Raw genomic sequence first — 17,982 nt, 5'->3', positions numbered from 1 at the left:
TCCTGCAAATTCAGTTTAAAGTGAAATACTCATTTTTGCCTGCATTTCTCCAAATATATTCCATCAAAACTTTGAGTAGATTTTTTTTTATTTTAGAAACCAAACAGTTTTCTCCAAAGCTCAGTTGATTGATACTACCAAGCTGCAATCCAAAACATGTGACTCAGTAGATCAAATCTTTCTCCATGTGAATAAGGTCACTTCTATTGAAATTTAAAGCAGAAGAGACTCTGAATACCAGAAGGGAATGTACGATATACTGCGTGTGAAAGATCTTTAGAAACCATTTAACTGTTCATTGAAAACACCACTTCCTACAGTATACTTTGCAGTACCAGATTATGTTTTCTGATGTTCAGCGTATCATTGCCAGTTATCAGGTATAATACTTACTGTTGGATTACTTCCTGTCCAACTTACTGTTGGACACCATCTGAATATGCTGGAGCATGAAATTTGTTTTAACACATAAGGTAGCCAGAAATAGTAATGGGATTTAGTATACAAAATAGTTACAATGAAATAATATCCAAAGACTTAGGAAAATAACAAGAAACCTCAACACTACCATCACAAAACAGGATGCAGAAAGTGTGAAACATTTACTTTTCAAGAATGACTTTTTGCTCTGCAAAACTGAATTAATCTATCTTGTGCTTTTCACAGAATTCAACCACTTAAGAAACAATGAACTTATAGTTATGAGCATTATTATCATACAAAGCATTCAGGAAATACAAAGTGGATGACTTTTAAAGAACTGTTAGCTTTTGTTTCACTGATTCAGTTCAATTCATCCTGTTCCTTTATCTCAAGAAATAAAGACTTAAAGAAAAACACATTTAATAAAAATTCAGTACATGTGTGGGTAAATTATAAAAATATGAAAAAACAGTATACTAGCAATCATGGCAATAAACTATAATATGTTTTATACAACACACACATTTTCATGGACTGGAGGTATCCACATCTTGCAATCTCTCATACTCAAACCAAACACATTGAAAGGAAGGTTTTGCCATCCTTACTTAAAGGCAGCCAGTCTTTACTATCAGACTGAGGGTTAAATATGACTGAATGACTAAATATGACAACTAAATTAAGTCGTCAGAAGTATGAACCATTAACCAAAACACAGACTCCTGTGCCTACCAGCTCCCTGTTCAGAAAGCAGCTTTTGCAGCCATGCTTTCCAGTCAAGTGACAATTATTCTTCGAATGAATGTTTCTGATTTCACAGTATTTCACAAGTTTCAGTTTTCATAGCTAGTCCCCAGCCCTACTCTTCCCTTCACAACAGTTTATACAGCAGATGAACATTTTTAATCCTTTTAAAATTAGGTCAGCTAAGTTTGTAGTTTGGAGGGGAAAATGGCATGAAGGACACTACAGTGAAATTAAATGACTTTCAAGCTTTAACGTGCTCACAATTCAGATTGCTGGAACTTGCAATGTAACATTCAAATTCTGTTGCTTGAGTAATTTAGTAGGAAAAGTAGCTACAGGCTTTATATGTATACAAAACACTACCAACACCTTGTTCAAATACAAGGTAGAAATGTGTGTAATGGCAATCATGTCTTTTCTAATTTAAATTATAATTTTTCCAGATATTTTTACACGTTTCATATAGATTACTAGGTTTGAGGTCAAAGAAAAGATTTTATAAGTTTGCATGAATTTTCATTTCACAGTTATGAGTTTGCACTTGTGCTATGGAAGAGTAACCACAATGAGCAATGTACTTTAGAATCTATGGACTACCAAGCTAGACTTTTAAAAATCTCAGTGAACTCTTTGTATTTATTTCAATTTCATTCAGTAAATGATCAGTAGACTGAGTATATTAGTGTATCAGTAAACTATATATATGTATCTTGTGTGTATATATAACCATATCAGTCAACTATCTGACTGAATCATATTAATATTTAATATTTGCAACTTTAACAAACCATTAGATTAGGAATCAAGAACATTTTAATATACAACAATAACATGATTCACTCCTGAAAATCCATTTATTAACCTCATTTATGTAGGATTCAGACTATTCATATAAACTAATATTGCAACCAAACTGATTTTTAGCACCTGGTGGCTATTTGGAAAACCCCCTTTCCTACCTCACTCCATTCTCTGACCAAAATACCCTAGAGATGCAAAAGACCAAAATACAGGAATTACCCTGAAGGTTACTGGTCAGCCAGCCCAAACCCTACCCTTTAAATGACAAAAAAGCCACAGTAATGCTTATACTTACAAGTTAAAACCACTACAAATCATGAGTCATTAATGCTACCCAAAGCCAAGTTCACAGACAGTAACAAGATGAAGAACTGAAGGAGACCATAGCTTCACCATCTGACTGCAGAGCAGTTAGGTAAAATCTGTGGAAAACCCCCATAAAACTCACTGCAGGTTGGTAGCCATTGATCCACTTGGGTGTAAACTAAACCTTGAGAAAAACAAGATTTTGTTTCAGCCCCCACTATTGACATTCAACCCTAAAGATGACTTCTCTTTAACTGCAGGTATAATTTAATATCTTGAAAAAAGAACCAAAACCAAACCAGTGAATATTTGCTATATATTTTTGTGGCGACTTGTCAAGCCTATAGTTCTGTGGTTTTATGCTCTCTTCTTTTGGACACATCTGCACAAATTTTTTTCTCCTTTCATACATCCAGTAATGAGGTATTTCTTGCAAGGACAAAATTAAACTGACATTATATTGATCTGAAGCCTTCTACTCATTTCTTGTTCTGTTACCCCCCACTTTTGTTTTTGTTCTCAACATCCTCAGTGTTTCCAGATAAGCTTACAAATCTATTTTCTCTCCCTCCTGTCCCTAAAGGTAAACCCTGAGATACAGTAATTGTATATGCATGCCTGCTTCTCAATGAGGTGCAAGTAGAGGACAAAAGAAATAATTTCATTCCCTACCCCCACATGTGCAGAAATGCAGTCAGAAAAAAAAAAAAAAACAACCAACCAACAAAACCAAAAACCAACCCACCAAAAAACCCCAGCCCTTTTCACTTCACTAGACAAGACTCAACAAATAAAGCCAGCTCTGCTCTGCCAGGCTTCTGGCTATTTGAATAGGCAAGCAGTAGCTAAGCTTCAAAAAGCAAGTACCAGTGCATGATGTGAGCCAGGCTGTCACTGCTGCTCCTGCTAGAAATGGCAGAAGAAAGATCCAGTGCACAAATGCACAGACAATGGGTGGGAAAAACCAGTGTGTGTGCTTTACCAACAATAAAACTATGCTGTAGAAAGAAAGAGAGAAGAAGAAAGTAAAGAGAAGTGGATTGAAGAGAGTCTGGATGAAAAAAATGGCTTTTTAATAGAGGACAGGTTTTGCTGATGTAAAGTGCTTATATAGAAGTTTAAGTCCAATATTTTATATACTAAATTTTAATGCAAAAGATTATTAAATTTCTTGCTATGAGGTTGATACAAATCTTTGAATGAATTTTTAACTTGCTTAACAACAACTTCAACAATTTTGAAATCCACAGCTACTGATGGGCCATCAGTCTGACTGGTCCATTGAAAATAATACGGTATGTGATCAAAACCCTTAATCTCATTTATTCCAGCTTGAAATCAAGCTGTGGATTTATGGGGAAAGAAGAGAAGACGTTGACATCCAAGAAATGCCTAGAGCTGGCTTTGTTCTTCCAGAGCCTATATTAGCAATGCCAACCCAAAAACTGGGTGTCTCAAAGGAAAGGAGTTGTCAGTGTGGAATAAGACCATCTTTTCACTGATATTTTTCTACCCAGGATACTTTTGTAATATGAACAAAACCAATCCCCAGTTTTTTGTTCTGTATTCTGATTTTTGAGACCTCCAACTTCTCTGACTTGTGTGACACAGTGCCTGTATTACTGCAGAGCAGATACTTCCTTCTGCTAAAAAAGTGAAATACTATATACATATACACACACACATGGTCTATTTGTTCTAGTACTATGCCTCATGTACAGATCTTGTTACACTTGGATGAGTATTGAGGTCTTAAGATGATGCTCAGCTGAAGTATTCAGAAATGGAGAGAAACTGAAGCATCCATGCTTCATTGAGATCAGGGGGAAAAGACTTCCTTAGGATTATAATTTTATTCTGCAGTTTGATCAAAAAGAAGAGAGAGAAAACTGAAATTCATCACTGATTGCTGAAGCCCTGGAAAACACAACAAATCAAAACAAACAGAAAAATCCAGAGACAATTTAATGTAATCTGTTTGACTGCTCCTGTTTATCTGAATGTTAAAAATGAACTCTTCACTGAAGTTATCATTCAATGAGAAGATTTCTGAGAGACACTGACACACTGAGTGAGTACAGCACAGAGCCACCAAGCTGGTCAGGAGCTGGGGCTGCTGGCAGATGAGATGCTGAGAGACGAGAGCTTGTTCAGCCTGGAAAAAGAGGTTGAGAGGGGCATCCTACAGCTTCTACCACTACCTGATGGATGGACAGACAAAGGCAACAAGGTCTGGCTCATTTGGGAGGTGCTCCAGGCTAAGGTGAGAGGCAATGAACTCAAGTGTGAACACGGGACATTCCAACTTGATAAAAGTTGTTTTTTTCTTTGTTTTAAACTACCTGGAACCCATCAAAATATTTTGTATTTTATTTGTATTACATTGATATTTGTATATTGACTATTACTAGCATGCTTAAAAACAACTTCGTATGTTTTTCATAGTTACTATAGAACACACACAGACCATATTCTAATCAAGATATTTAGAGGAATTCTTTGGAGAATATTGCTCATGCAACTGGAACATAACGTGTTCATTTATTTCTACCTATGCATAACAAAAACATTATTTTAAAAATTGCCAGAAAAGCATGCAAAAGTTTTTTGGAAGGCTTAAATTACATTCAAGATAATTTCAACATACAAGTTGATACCTAGGGTAACACATTAACCCTTCAGACACACCAATCTAACTTATTATGCAGCATAACGAAGCCTAAAAATAATCCTAAATTTAAACATGAAGACCATGTATGTAGTCATAGCTGCTGGATGAGAACTGAGATTGTATGATTCACTGCTAAGTGCTACAACTCTTCAGCCTTCCCTTTCATACTCCCAGCTTGTTAACATGAACTGGTCTATAGTTCAGACCATAATAGACCAAATAACATAGGCTGATTCCTTGTGCAAAATATCAAAAAGGCTGGAACAAGGAAAAAAGTGTTCAGTGAACAGCTTTATTTCCCAGCTTCACTGGGAAGCTTTATTTCCACCTGTGAGCTCCACCACGTATGGTTGTTTTCCCTTCTACCCCCGACTATAAGTATGTATGACTGCAGTATAAAAATGAAAATAAATTAGTTCCATACATGATTCTGCCCACTGATATTTTCCTTACTTTTAACAATCACAGAACTGTCAGAGTTGGAAGGGACCTCTAGATATCATCCAGTCCAATTCTCCCACTGATGTAGGATCACCACAAGCACATTGCACAGGACTGCATCCAGGCAGGTTTTGAGTATCTTCAGAGAAGGGGATTCCAAAACCTCATTGGGCAGCCTGTTCCAATGCTGTGTCACACTCACAGTAAAGAAGTTTTTTCTTATATTTAAATGGAACTTCCTACTTGTCCTGTCACTGGGAACTACTGAGAAGAGTCTGGCTCCATCTTCCTTGCCCACACTTTAGATACTTGTAAATATACCCTCAGCCTTTTCTTCTCCAGGCTAAAGAGTCCCAGCTCTCTCAGCCTTTCCTCATAACAGAGATGCTACTATCTCCCTGTCATCTTCACCTTCATCACTCTCCTCTGGACTCTCTCTAGTAGTTCCCTGTCTCTCTTGAACTGGGGAGCCCAGAACTGGATGCAGTATTCCAGCCTTGGCCTCACCAAGGTAGAGTAGAGGGGGAGAATGTCCTCCCTCAACCTACTGGCCACACTCTTTATGCAACCCAGGATTCCTCTGGCCTTCTTGGCAGTAAGGACACACTGCTGGCTCATGGATAATTTACCATCTATCAGGACTCCCGGATTCTTCTCATCAGAGCTGCTTTCCAGCAGGTCCACCCCTAACCTATATTGGTGCTTGGGATTTTTTGTCCCCAGGTGCAGAACCCTCCACTTACTCTTGTTGAACCTCATTATGTTCTCTGCCCCCCTCTCCACCCTGTCCATGTCACACTGCATGGCAGCACAGCCCTCTGGAGTATCAACCACGTCTTCCAGTTTTGTATCACCAGTGGACTTGCTGAGGATACACTCTTATCCTATCCTCTCATCCAGGTCATTGATTAACATGTTGAACAAGACCCTACTGACCCCTGGGCAACACCACTGGTTACAGGCCCCCCACTCGACCCCGTTCCATTGATCACCGTTCTAATTCCACCTCACTGTCCACTCATCTAGCTGCCCACACTTCCTGAATAATTGACCTTTGTATAAGGATCACTGGTGCTAAGCCACTAATTCAAAAAATAACTGTCTGAAGTGCACACATTTAATTTACAATGACTTTGAATCCTAGAGAGAACAACTCATGTAAAATAGCAGTGCATTGAGATCCTACAGTGCCTGGTCTTTGGGATATTTGCAGAAAGTGTTTATAATAAGCTTGACAGAAGAGAGTCAAATATCTCATCAGGATGAAATAAAAACATCTTCTGGAGGAAGAAGGAAAGATGTGTCAAAAATCATGTTCTACATATGGAGAAAGACTCTTTAACACCAATAATAAAGAATAAGCCTGTGCTTGGGGAAAGTGAAATAGCTCCCTCTTCTGTAGTATTTTATAATCCACATTACCTCTAAAAGGATAAAGATGTTCTGATCCTATGAAAACTGAACCAATATAAAGAAACATCACGGCATTCAAGGATTTACTACAAAATACAAGGGAAAAAAAAAAATGAACAATAGAACTTTTTACTTAGTGCTTTATGTGATAACTGGCTATAAACTGGTCCTGAAGGGTGTGCTGCTCAACAACATTTCATTCAAGTCTGCATACTTGTTTGAATTTTGTCTGCTGTCCAAAAAAGTTAACTGCAGCCTACTAAGCAGCAGCATGTGTGTTTACTTAAGCTTCCTGTAAAAACATTCATATCATTCCAAGAGTGACTAAATGTTTTCCATCCTCATAGTTCGCATTCCAACCTTCCCCACCCCTTCAGTTCATTACATGAAAAATATCAGTCCTGAGTCCTGGGCAAGAGAATTTCCTTCCTGGGCTTGAAATACTTAATGCCTTGCAGGAATTTTCTCCCCCTCCCCCCCCTGGAGTTCAGCTACGCATTAACTATCAGAGTTCAACAATTGTGCATCATATAATTACTTATAAAAATGTACACAAGGACTTAAGATAATTCTCTAATGTCACAAGTAACTCTGAAAATGCATTCACTAGTGCTTCCAAACACATGCTTCAGTTTAACAGACTTTTATTCCAAATTTTATTCATACTGTCAAGCTGGAACTACTTAGATATGTATTTTTCCTAAAAAGTAACTACTAGAATCCAAGATTATTTTTAGTGTTGCAAACTGAAGAAGCCTCCTTGTGAAACAAAGCTGCATGGTGACTTTTTTCTTTCTTGCAGTGATGCAATCAAAATAATCACAAACTTTCCACTCCCAAGATGTGAAATTTTTGTCTGTTGTAATAAATTCTATCAGTTTTCCGTTTAAAAGGCATGTATACCCTTCAAGCATATTTTAAGGCTTTTTGACTATTTTAGATGGTGTGAAACTAAGACGCAACCACCTTCATTAAAGCAGATTCAATTAAGCCTGTCTACCAAGAAATGTCCAAACAGGTAAGGCCATTCAGTATTTGTTATTAGGTGAAGATACATCATACACACTAAAATAGTGTGCATCTGGAGCAAATCTAGGAATGTTTTAGGCTCTGAAGAGAATCAGAGGATCACTGAAGTTCTTTATAAGGGAGACATCTGTAGCTGCACTGACACATGTTCATTAGTATTCCTCCACTATTTATCCTTTTAGTAGTCTGCCTTCCACTGAACTTAAGGATGTATTACTGCAAACTAGGAAAACATTATTTTCTATTAGTATAGTCTTCCTGACGTTCCTAAATTGGGAGAGACTTTCAATGGCAGTAGGGTTTCATTATGCCCTATATATTGTGTGGTTCAACAGCCTCAGCTGCCTTGTGCAAAAGTGCTATACTAAGCCATCATCTGGCAAATGTAAGCCCAATTCTCTACAGCATGGAGTCTGCATCCCTTAATTGACTTTGATGAAAAGGTTGGTTGAGAACTGCAGAAGAATAACTCATGCTTCATGGTCTAAGGAGATCTCTGGGCCTAAACCTTGTGCTGCTGAACACTGCTCAATACCCCTGACTTCATCCTGCATGAATCAAATGTCTTTTCACTGGACTCTGAGGCCTGTTTTTACTTAATGAAGTGTTGGACATGCTAAAGGAACTGAACTGAATCACATCTCAGCTAGAGTTTGGAGCCCTTTATTGATGAAAATGTTAATTTCTTTTTGTGAAGATAAAGTGTCAGCCGTAATGACAGCGAAGTAATGCAGGCCTTATTCATGAAAATCCTCTGAGGGGATTTTGTTTAACACTCAAGTTTTCATTCACAGCTTACGCTGGCACCCTGCCACCTCTACCTGAGGGCTCTCACGCAGGACGTACTGCAAGATAACCCATTCCTGCAAGCCAGCAAACTGGGTGTTGCAGCTTTCCCTGTGAATTTCCTGAGCCTCTGGGACATGCAATGGAACAGAAGCAACCACAGACTTCCCCTAAGGGACATTTCTGGCATCAGTGCCAGTGCTGAGCCCTTGTATTTATTATCTTGTTGAAAAAAAAAATAATCAGGTATTTTCATACTATGCTACACAATATTTACTTGTGAACACAACTATTATTCCAGTTTGCAGATTGTGGTCCAATGATGCAGATGGCCTGAGAGAAACATGCCTGTTTCTATCACTCTTGCTTGTCTGGTGTTATTAATATACTAAATGCTACTTTAGGCTCCATGTAGCCACTATTTTTTGTTGTAAAATTCATTACATTGGAATTGTTACTTAAACCACACCCTTTTTATTTAGAAAATTAAAAATTGTTAGCTCATTGAAGAAGCAAGCAGCTCTGTAAGCAGAAGTACTATAAAGAACCTGAAGGTCAATGGAACTGGTTTTCTCCAGTGGGAGAGGTACACAGACCAGCTCTTGTGAAGAACCTCTGAGCTTAAAACTGTGAGGAAATCAGAATGGGCAAGTGTGATTACCTAAGCCTTAGCTCTTAATGAAGACAGTATAGAACACAAAGAAAGAAAAACCAGAATAAATAGATAATAGATAAAACAAAAAAAAAGGCAAATCCCAAGGGACCAATATCATTACAGTAGCTACAGAGGCTATACAGAAGCATCCATCAGAAGCTTAAAACTAATTCTTTGTGCTGGATCCCCAGAAGGTGATGGTCCTGCTTTTTCCCAGCTCCCCCCAGAGAAAGGAGGTGCCTGCCTTGAAAAGCTGCACAGATTGAAGAGCTTGAAGCTGGGGACAGGTTGATAAAGGAAGGACTTTCCCTCCACACTACACTGTCTCAATGCTCCTATGTCTCTACCCTCACACCTTATGGATGCACCTTGCTTTCTGCCTTCCCTCCAAATCAGACACACCTCAAATGAGCTGGCTCCCTACCCACACCTGGAGCTTTTACCTATTCACTTTGTGACCAGAACCACCCACAGGCACTGCTCTGCTGGAAAACTGGCAAGAAGTGACAAAAGTGGACATACTTTATTAAGAGGTCCTGCCAAAAGGGCTTTGATCACTTTGATGTTTACTTAAAAAATACCCATTAGCTATATATTGGTGAGCCACAGCCATCACTTGAAAAAGTACACTGAAAAGTACACAGGAATTATTACAAGTACAGCTTTGAGTTATATATAAAATTTCCTGCACTGAGGCTAAAAATACAAACTGTGATGCCCTTAATGCATCAAAAATCTTAGTCACAGCATACCACAGGAAGACTTCTGTTTTCCTTAATGACTTTCTGCTTTCCTCTAAATCATCTCTTCCCTCTCTATTCTATTCCTTTTTTTTTTCTATGCCTTTTTTCTTTGCAACAATCTTGCAAGCACTTGAAGACAGATACGGTCTCATTCCAACCATAATTTTATCTTTAAATTAAACCAACCCAACTGATTCAGTCAGTCTTCCTTCACTAGGGCTGCCCAGTGAAGTGGTGGATTCTCCGTCCCTGGAGATATTTAAAAAGAGACTGGATGTGGCACTCAGTGCCATGGGCTGGCAACCGCACCGGTGGGTCAAGGGTTGGACTTGATGATTTCTGAGGTCCCTTCCAACCCAGCCAATTCTATGATTCTATGATTCTATGTTTTACAAAGCTTATTGCTCTCCTGGCTATTTCCAGCCTATCAACATCTCTTTCTGAGGAACATTGTCCAGAAAAGGATAGAACAAGGGCCTGCAATATCAGCTAGGGACATAGCTACCATAGAATAGAGAGCAAAAAAAAAAAAAAAAAGAGAGCAAAAAGGATTACTTCAGGTCTTGCAAAATGTATTCATCACTTCAACATGGTGTTAAACCATGTTTAATTTTTTTGTTTGTTTGTTTTTGTTTTTTGTTATTGTTGTTATTGCTAGTAGTTTTTCACTAGGTGTACTGTGTATCTTTTTCATTAGTAACATTAAAATCAAAGGACTGATTTGTCAGCCTGCTTCCCATCCAGGACTTCCTTCTCCCATGATCCCACCAAACATGCAGATCACTGATGATGCAGTGAGTACTGGGAGCAGAACCTTGTCAAACAAAATGTCCCTCAGGAAAAATCAGTGAGAAGCTATTATGAGAAGCTATTAAAAAGGGGAAGGAGCACCAACCCATGCAGCCTTACCTCCTTAAGAGAACAGAGATATCAGTTGACTAGATGATGGCAGAAACTAAGCAGAATTTCAGAAAGAACTCTGCTGTCATTAAAACTATGCAACCAAAATTTAGGAGAGCAAAATGTGCAAAGGAAGGCCTGTCTTCCCACAGCATACATACTAGCACTCACCAAACCAGTTTTCATCATTTTCATCATTTACCCATAGGCCTGGCTAACTGGGGAGCTCCCAGTTAATCAGAGATTGGCAAATGTGATGCCCATCTGCAAGAAGGGCTGGGAGGAGGATCCAGGGAAACATTTAGCATCCTCGTTTGTTGCCCTAAAATGTAACTTCAAGAAGTTTGATGGTACCCTTGATTAGGTAATTTCTTAAGGATACATTTATTTATTTTTATTGCACAATATGTGGATAAGTTTCACATGCTGAAGTAATTTCTCATAAAGCCATCCAAAGCTACTTCTTGCTAACTGTACTTTCTATATCTTGGCTTCTAGCATCTGAGCTCACTGCTGAATCTTAATAGTCCAGATTTTTGACCCTTGAAATATTCCAAAATCTATACTCCTAAATTAAATAACTTGGCATTTTGGAGTATAATAATCTGTTTTGTTTGGTTTTGTTTACTGTAGGGAAGGAAAGTGAAGAAAGAAGAGTGTGTTTTCAGGTATCCTTTAACTGCTGGTACCTTAGCATGCTTAAACCCCTTCTTTGTATGAACTAAAACTACTTTCACTGGTTATTGGATCCACCATTTGTGTAATTTCACTATCCCTTGATTGTTTACTTGGTGTTCCTTTGACAAAACATACTGCCAAGTCAAATGTGATGCTTAAACTTAAAATTTAGGAAGTTGCTCAAAATGTCATTCAGTATTATTCTCCTCCAGATGGTAGACTCAAAATCAGATGACTACAATTAATTGTACATCATGACAAAAAATAAAAAGTCAGATTATTTTCTGAGAAAATATAATTAAGATGACACAAGAATCTTATTTAATTATTGATCCCATGGTGTTATGGTGTCAGTCTTGATCTGCTTCACATAGTTTGAATCATAAGTATAATTTAACAAACAACCCCCGAGTAAAAACAACAAAACTTTTATGGACTTAAGTAGTAGGTAACTATCTCTGCTTACAAGAGTAAAAACATGATATAGTGCAGAATTACCTAACAGTCCAGATGAACTAACTTGTGTCCTGAAATAACTGTGGAGGCATTCCTGTGATTAATGAACTATGTTGCAACATTTATTAATTAACGATGGAAACCTGCACTCTGCCCTGTGTTTGCTTCCCAGCATTCATCATATTTATCTTAGTGGGATACAGAACAGCATTTAATCCAGTTGTCTCTCATGCATTTTCTCCACGTGGAACAGGAAAACAGAGACATTTGGCTATCCTTCTCTCACTGGAACCTCCTCTCCCTCCAACATATTTAAAATATGTTTACCAACCTCTCTCTCTCTCCATACTGCCTTCCCAAGCTTGCTTACATACACACTAAATAATGAGAGGTGGCAGGAGATGCTCTGTGATACCCATCATGAGGGCATCACTGGGGGTGTAAAAGCAGTCAACGTGCTTCCTCTTCCCACAATTAGTTCAGCTGAAGTAGCAACTGGTAACTTTTTAACACATTATTTGACACCTTCTGTGTATCTTGGGATGTGAATTTTGGAATGAAATAGCACCTGTAAGAAATCTTAATGCACCTTGGATTTATCCTAGAAAGTACCCCAGTGAACAGGAATGGATACTGCAACCCAAGAAGGGCTCTAAGAAACATGCAGTTACACAAAATTCATTTCATTCTAACAGACCTGGAACACGAAAAAGTGAGTGGTAACTCACTGAGCATCCGCAAGCATGTGTACACTGTGAAGATGGCTCTGAAGACACAACCAGATTAATCATTTCTAAATTTATCAATTTGGTGTTTTTCATGAAGAACAACTACTCCATAAAAAATACCTCTACATATATATATATATAAATATATATGGATGGATTTTTTGCAATTAGTTTTTTTATGTCTCTGTTTTCAAATCGTCACATTTCCATTACCAGGCTGGTCAAACATTTATGATTCAGTTAAATCACAGAATCACAAAAAAATCTAGTTACAAACATATATATATATTTCCACAAGAGAAAGATCAATTTTTAGAGTTGCAAATGCAGTTTTCAATCTCGATATAATATAATCCTTTGTAAGTTTCACTAAGAAAATATTTCATTGGTACAATAACTGTCCAACAACACACTTTATTGTGCAAAGACTTTTTGAGTTGTAACTGATGAGCAGTGACAAATAAGAAGCCAGGAATAATGCAATTATCAGCAACAGCCACTGGTTAACATTTTTGATCTTCTAACTTCTTTTATATTTTTTAATAAGCTCTAAGCAAAATGTAAAATCAGTTAAAAAATGCAATCCTAAATAATCTCTTGCTATACATTTTTGGAACAGAAGAGTATCAGGCATTGCCAAACACAGCTGGAGTTAAACCACAGTTATTCCTTCTGCCCTCACCAGTTCATTCAGTCACTGGCAGTGCGCTGTAGCAGCTATTCCCATCCTCCAAAATTCTGAAGTAAGCCAGGAACTACCAGGTAAGCAGCAGCAGCCACGACAGACTGAAACATAGCAGGGGGAATCTCAGTCTTACCTTCACACACAGGGCAGCACTCCCCAGGGACTTTCACAGGATTCAGGCAGCTCTGCCCACAGGCGGTTGCCACGCAGTGCGGGTCCCCGTTGATGCACTGGCAGAAGGTGCAGTCGTCCTCTCGCCAGCGGTCTCCGTGAGCTTGGATCTGACCATTGGCATAGCAGCCAGCAGGGTTATTGACTGGATAGACTGGGTCTGAAATGAGAGGAATTGCAAGAGAACAGTAAGTTTTCTCTTCCCTTTTGCACCTCAACTTTACCTATGAGTAGCTGCAACACTGTGGTTTCATATAGCCTAGAAGTGGTTAAGCGCAGCCACTATCAAAAACAGAGAACCACCCTGAGGTAAACAGTCATAAAATAAAATAGGTAACTATATATATTTCAAGATTAAAATTTACTGTTGAAAAAGTTGTCAACTTGTACTAGAAACACACAAATTCTATTTTTAGAATTCTTTTTAGTGTTCTGTTTTTAATTATTCCAACTCAAGTTTTGTACGTAATAACTATGAGGCTTAATTTTTTGATTTTCTGATTTTGTACTTCAGAAAAGAATATGGATCTTAGATCCATCGTTCCATTTTTGTACCAGATTAGGAAGTTTGAGGGAAACTGAAAATATCTCAGTGAATCACTGGAAGGACTTTTGTCAGCATTGCACCAATATTTTGTAGTCTGAGCAAGGATGAGAACTCTGGCACATTTCCCTCTGGAAGAAGGAGACTGAGACTGACTGCCTTAAGCTACATTTTTTTTGAGATTCACTAGTTTGCCTGGACAGATGATTTGGCTCAGTTTTCAGTTGCATTTCAGGTTCAGCTTTTTGCCCTTAGAAGCCACAAGACCCACTTCCTTGCTAGTAATCAAGACTAATTAAGACTCAAGCATTTAAACCACAGAATTTTGGGAGACACACTTTTATCTAAGATTTTTTTGAAGTTTCTTGTAGACAAATAATGCAACTCTGTATATGCTAATTCATTACTTGAAATAAAAGCAGCTTCCACTCTTCAGAAAAAAAACCCACATTTTACTCTTCAGAAATGCAATAAGCAACAGTGATAGTAGTAAAAAATTTATGCATTAAATGAATAGATAAATAACAGACTAAAAATTAAATATCTGACAATGTACAATAGTAAGGTCAAGTTTTCAAAGTAAGCAAAACCACAAGTACATATTGAAGAAAATTCAATGTATTAAAACAATAAATACAGCTAATAGCACTGTTTTTAGCAGATAAACACAAGTCACTTACTTATGAGTCAATTTTCAGAAAGCATTAACTTTAAAGGACTTGGGAAAAAAGAGATGCCTAAAGGAAAAAAAAAGACTGAATAAAACCTGGAATATTTCTCTGAAGTTTCATCATCCCCCTTTGGAAGGATGACAATGCATTTTAAGTGCAGATGAAACCAGTAGCTGCTCTCTTACTGCAAAGCCACCCTAACACCTCATGATGGTATCAAACTCAACATCCACAGTGCAATGGCACACAACTTCCAGCTCTGCCTGGCATTCATTACCACATGGAATTTGGGTGATATTCCCAATTTTAGCAAAATAGTTTATGTCAATATAAAAACCAGGTATTGAGACATTTAAAAATTAAAATGCTTCCTAATCGCTTAACTTTGCACCTTTTTGTATTTTAGCACTACCTTGCATCTGTAATTAACTATTTTTACCTAATAAAAAATCAAGTCATACACAAATAAAGTGAGTTTTGTCATTCAGCTTATGTATGGGATTCTGATTGACATGGGAATACAGGGAAAGCACAGAAAAGCCCTGTAAGACTCATGTTATTTGCAATAGTCTTTTATGCAAGTCAGACCACAAAGTTCCTGGTATCCTTAAAAGGTCAGTAGTGTTTAAAGCTGAAAACTGAGCCCAGCATATTACATTTCCTGATGCTGAGGTAATCTACAGGACTTTGAGGACCAGGAGTGTGTCACAGGCTGCTGTCTATGGTGTGGCCATAACCTGACACCCACAGGGGCAAGACTTGGGCTTAAAGTGCCAGGCCCATCTCTCTTCACGGGAATCCTAGTTGTATTCTGGCAGAAGATGTATGAAATATTTTCTAGTGTAAGCAAGAAGTCACTGAAATTTCCCACCAAATTCTTTTAAGGAAGACTGCAAGCTTCACATGAAGCAAACAGGCTGTCAAAAGGTACAAGACTGGAGAAAGCAGGTTGCAAAGAAATGGAAATATGTCTTTGGGCGACCAGCACTGCTTTGGAGAAGCCTGAATGGATACCTGATGCAGAAATTAGGAATAGCTTATAACCTTTGGGAAGAAGGCCCTCCCAAAAGTACTGCACACCTGACCATGTTTAAGAAAGTTCTGATGTCAGAAGGAAAGAGGAAGCCCAAACAGGCTTATAAAAGATCAGAGTGTCACCATCAGAGAAGCGCTACAAAGAAACAGGACAGCAGACTCACACACAGCAAAAATATAGAAATAAACTGAATTAAGAAGGAATCTGCAAACTTCAAAAGAACAAAATAAAGTCCTTGTTTGCTCATTTGCATTGAAAAGACAAATTTCTAAAAGCAGCGGGAATAACAAGCAAACAAAAGATACTGTATAAAAAAAATATACTGTATAGAAAAGATACTATAGAAAAGATACCTTCACACACTGGACAGCACTCTCCTTCTGGCACATAGTACCTGTCGCAGTGTAATTCACCACACTGGGCAGAGAAACAAATAGAGACTCCACCTTGGCATCGGCAAAACCGACAGGCGTCCATTCGGAACATGTCCCCGTCATAATATTCCATGCTGTTAAATATACAGGTTGGTTTCACTTCTGAAAGAAGAAGAAACAACAAAAAGAAGTTTTTTACAAATGTAAACAGGAAATAGCTATCCTCATGTTGCTGCTCACAAGAACAGATATAAAAGAGATGGGTGATTTGTCTTTCAATTTTTAAAAACTCAAGTATGTTTTGGTTTTTGTTTTTTGGTTGTTTTAGAAGAACGTGGTATAATTTAATGGCTGTTTCAGCAATGGAAGAAAATAAAAATCTATTCAAAATTACCTCCAGAACAATTATTTACAATGAAAAGTCTCAATTTTAACAATTAAAATACTAAAGAGAGGTTAAGGCACTGGCATTTCTTCATGGTTGTTAAATATTTCTCATTCTCTTTGAGCCAGAAGCTACTTCAAGATACAGCATGTGAAGCAATAGCTTTTTCCTTTTTAAGATCAGTTTTTGATGTTTCTTAAGTGTAATCTTCTTTCCTGCAGGACTCTGTACACAGGTGGGTAAATTACACTAAAGCTGCCTAATCCATAGGGATATGTTTTAAAAAATCCCCAAGAAACATATTTTGTGACTGCACAATCTGTTATGCAGAATTAAACATTTCCAAGTTCAGCAACCTGAAACTCGCATCTGTACTCCCCATAGAAAATAACCTCAACTGTAATAAATATTTATGTCATGACTTTAGTGTTTCCAAAATATAAAGAGACTATTTCTTGCATGCCCCCATCTACAGCAGTCTTAAAATATAAATAAATACAAACTTCATGGGAAACGAAAAGCTTCTGAAAATTCCTAAGTATTTTGGGAAGGGCATTACTATTTACTTCATTAACATTATAAAAAAAAAAAAAAAAAAAAAAAAGATAAGCAGAACAGATTTAACTACCTTTTAAAATTTTTTTACAATTTTTTTTATACTGAAGATGTTTGTTTCCAGATTATGAGTGGTCAGCTATGATACGCCATATCTGGTGTATCCATCAGGAATTCATTACTTCACAATTTCATTACCTTACTCAATGCCTTAAGCTTCCCACCTCTTCCCCTCTTTAGAATAAATGTTTTGGTCTTCCATGACAGTAGCCCAAGATAATGATTTACCCCAGATACCTGTTTTTCAGCTATCTAGCAAACAGATATATTATTTCAGAAGCTGTGAACCTAGCAGTCCCTAAAAAAGCCAAAGGTTTTGCAAACAGCAAGCTATTTAGCACAACAAGGTCAACATTGAAACCATCGAACTGTAGACAAAACCATCAAATCTCAGTACATCTGAACTACACATAGCAAATGAAATAAAGAAGACTTCTCTATGTTGCTGACTTCTTCCGACCTTAGGGAAAAGACTATTTCCTTATCTGTGCCCAGCACAGCCACATAGGGCTGAAAACTGTGGACACTTTGTGGGCAGGTGTTTTTTTCTTTTTTTTTTCTAGTGCTCAGTCTCAGGTGGAAGATGAAAAATATTTAAATGGAAGTTCACAATTTTAAGATTCCTTTTCACCCACCTCAAATATTTTACTTTTAGCAGCTAAAACCTTTTAATCTCAAAGGCATCTCGTGATGCAGGTTTTCTTTAAAATTATAAAGCATTTCA

At 37.6% G+C, this 17,982-nt stretch overlaps 1 protein-coding gene across 1 annotated transcript in view; it reads right to left on the bottom strand.

The window, feature by feature from the left end:
* CRIM1 (cysteine rich transmembrane BMP regulator 1) overlaps positions 1-17,982 on the bottom strand; it is a 157,966-nt gene that overhangs the window by 31,962 nt on the left and 108,022 nt on the right. Inside the window, exons 6-7 of the mRNA XM_071739159.1 lie at positions 16,238-16,420; positions 13,596-13,793 (exon numbers count right to left, since the gene is read on the bottom strand). Of these exons, the coding sequence (XP_071595260.1) occupies positions 13,596-13,793; positions 16,238-16,420 (381 nt within the window). The remainder of the gene's footprint in view (positions 1-13,595; positions 13,794-16,237; positions 16,421-17,982) is intronic.

This window comes from Heliangelus exortis, chromosome 3 (assembly GCF_036169615.1).
Source record: "Heliangelus exortis chromosome 3, bHelExo1.hap1, whole genome shotgun sequence".
NCBI lineage: Eukaryota > Metazoa > Chordata > Aves > Apodiformes > Trochilidae > Heliangelus > Heliangelus exortis.
This window is presented reverse-complemented; position numbering and strand designations above follow the sequence as displayed.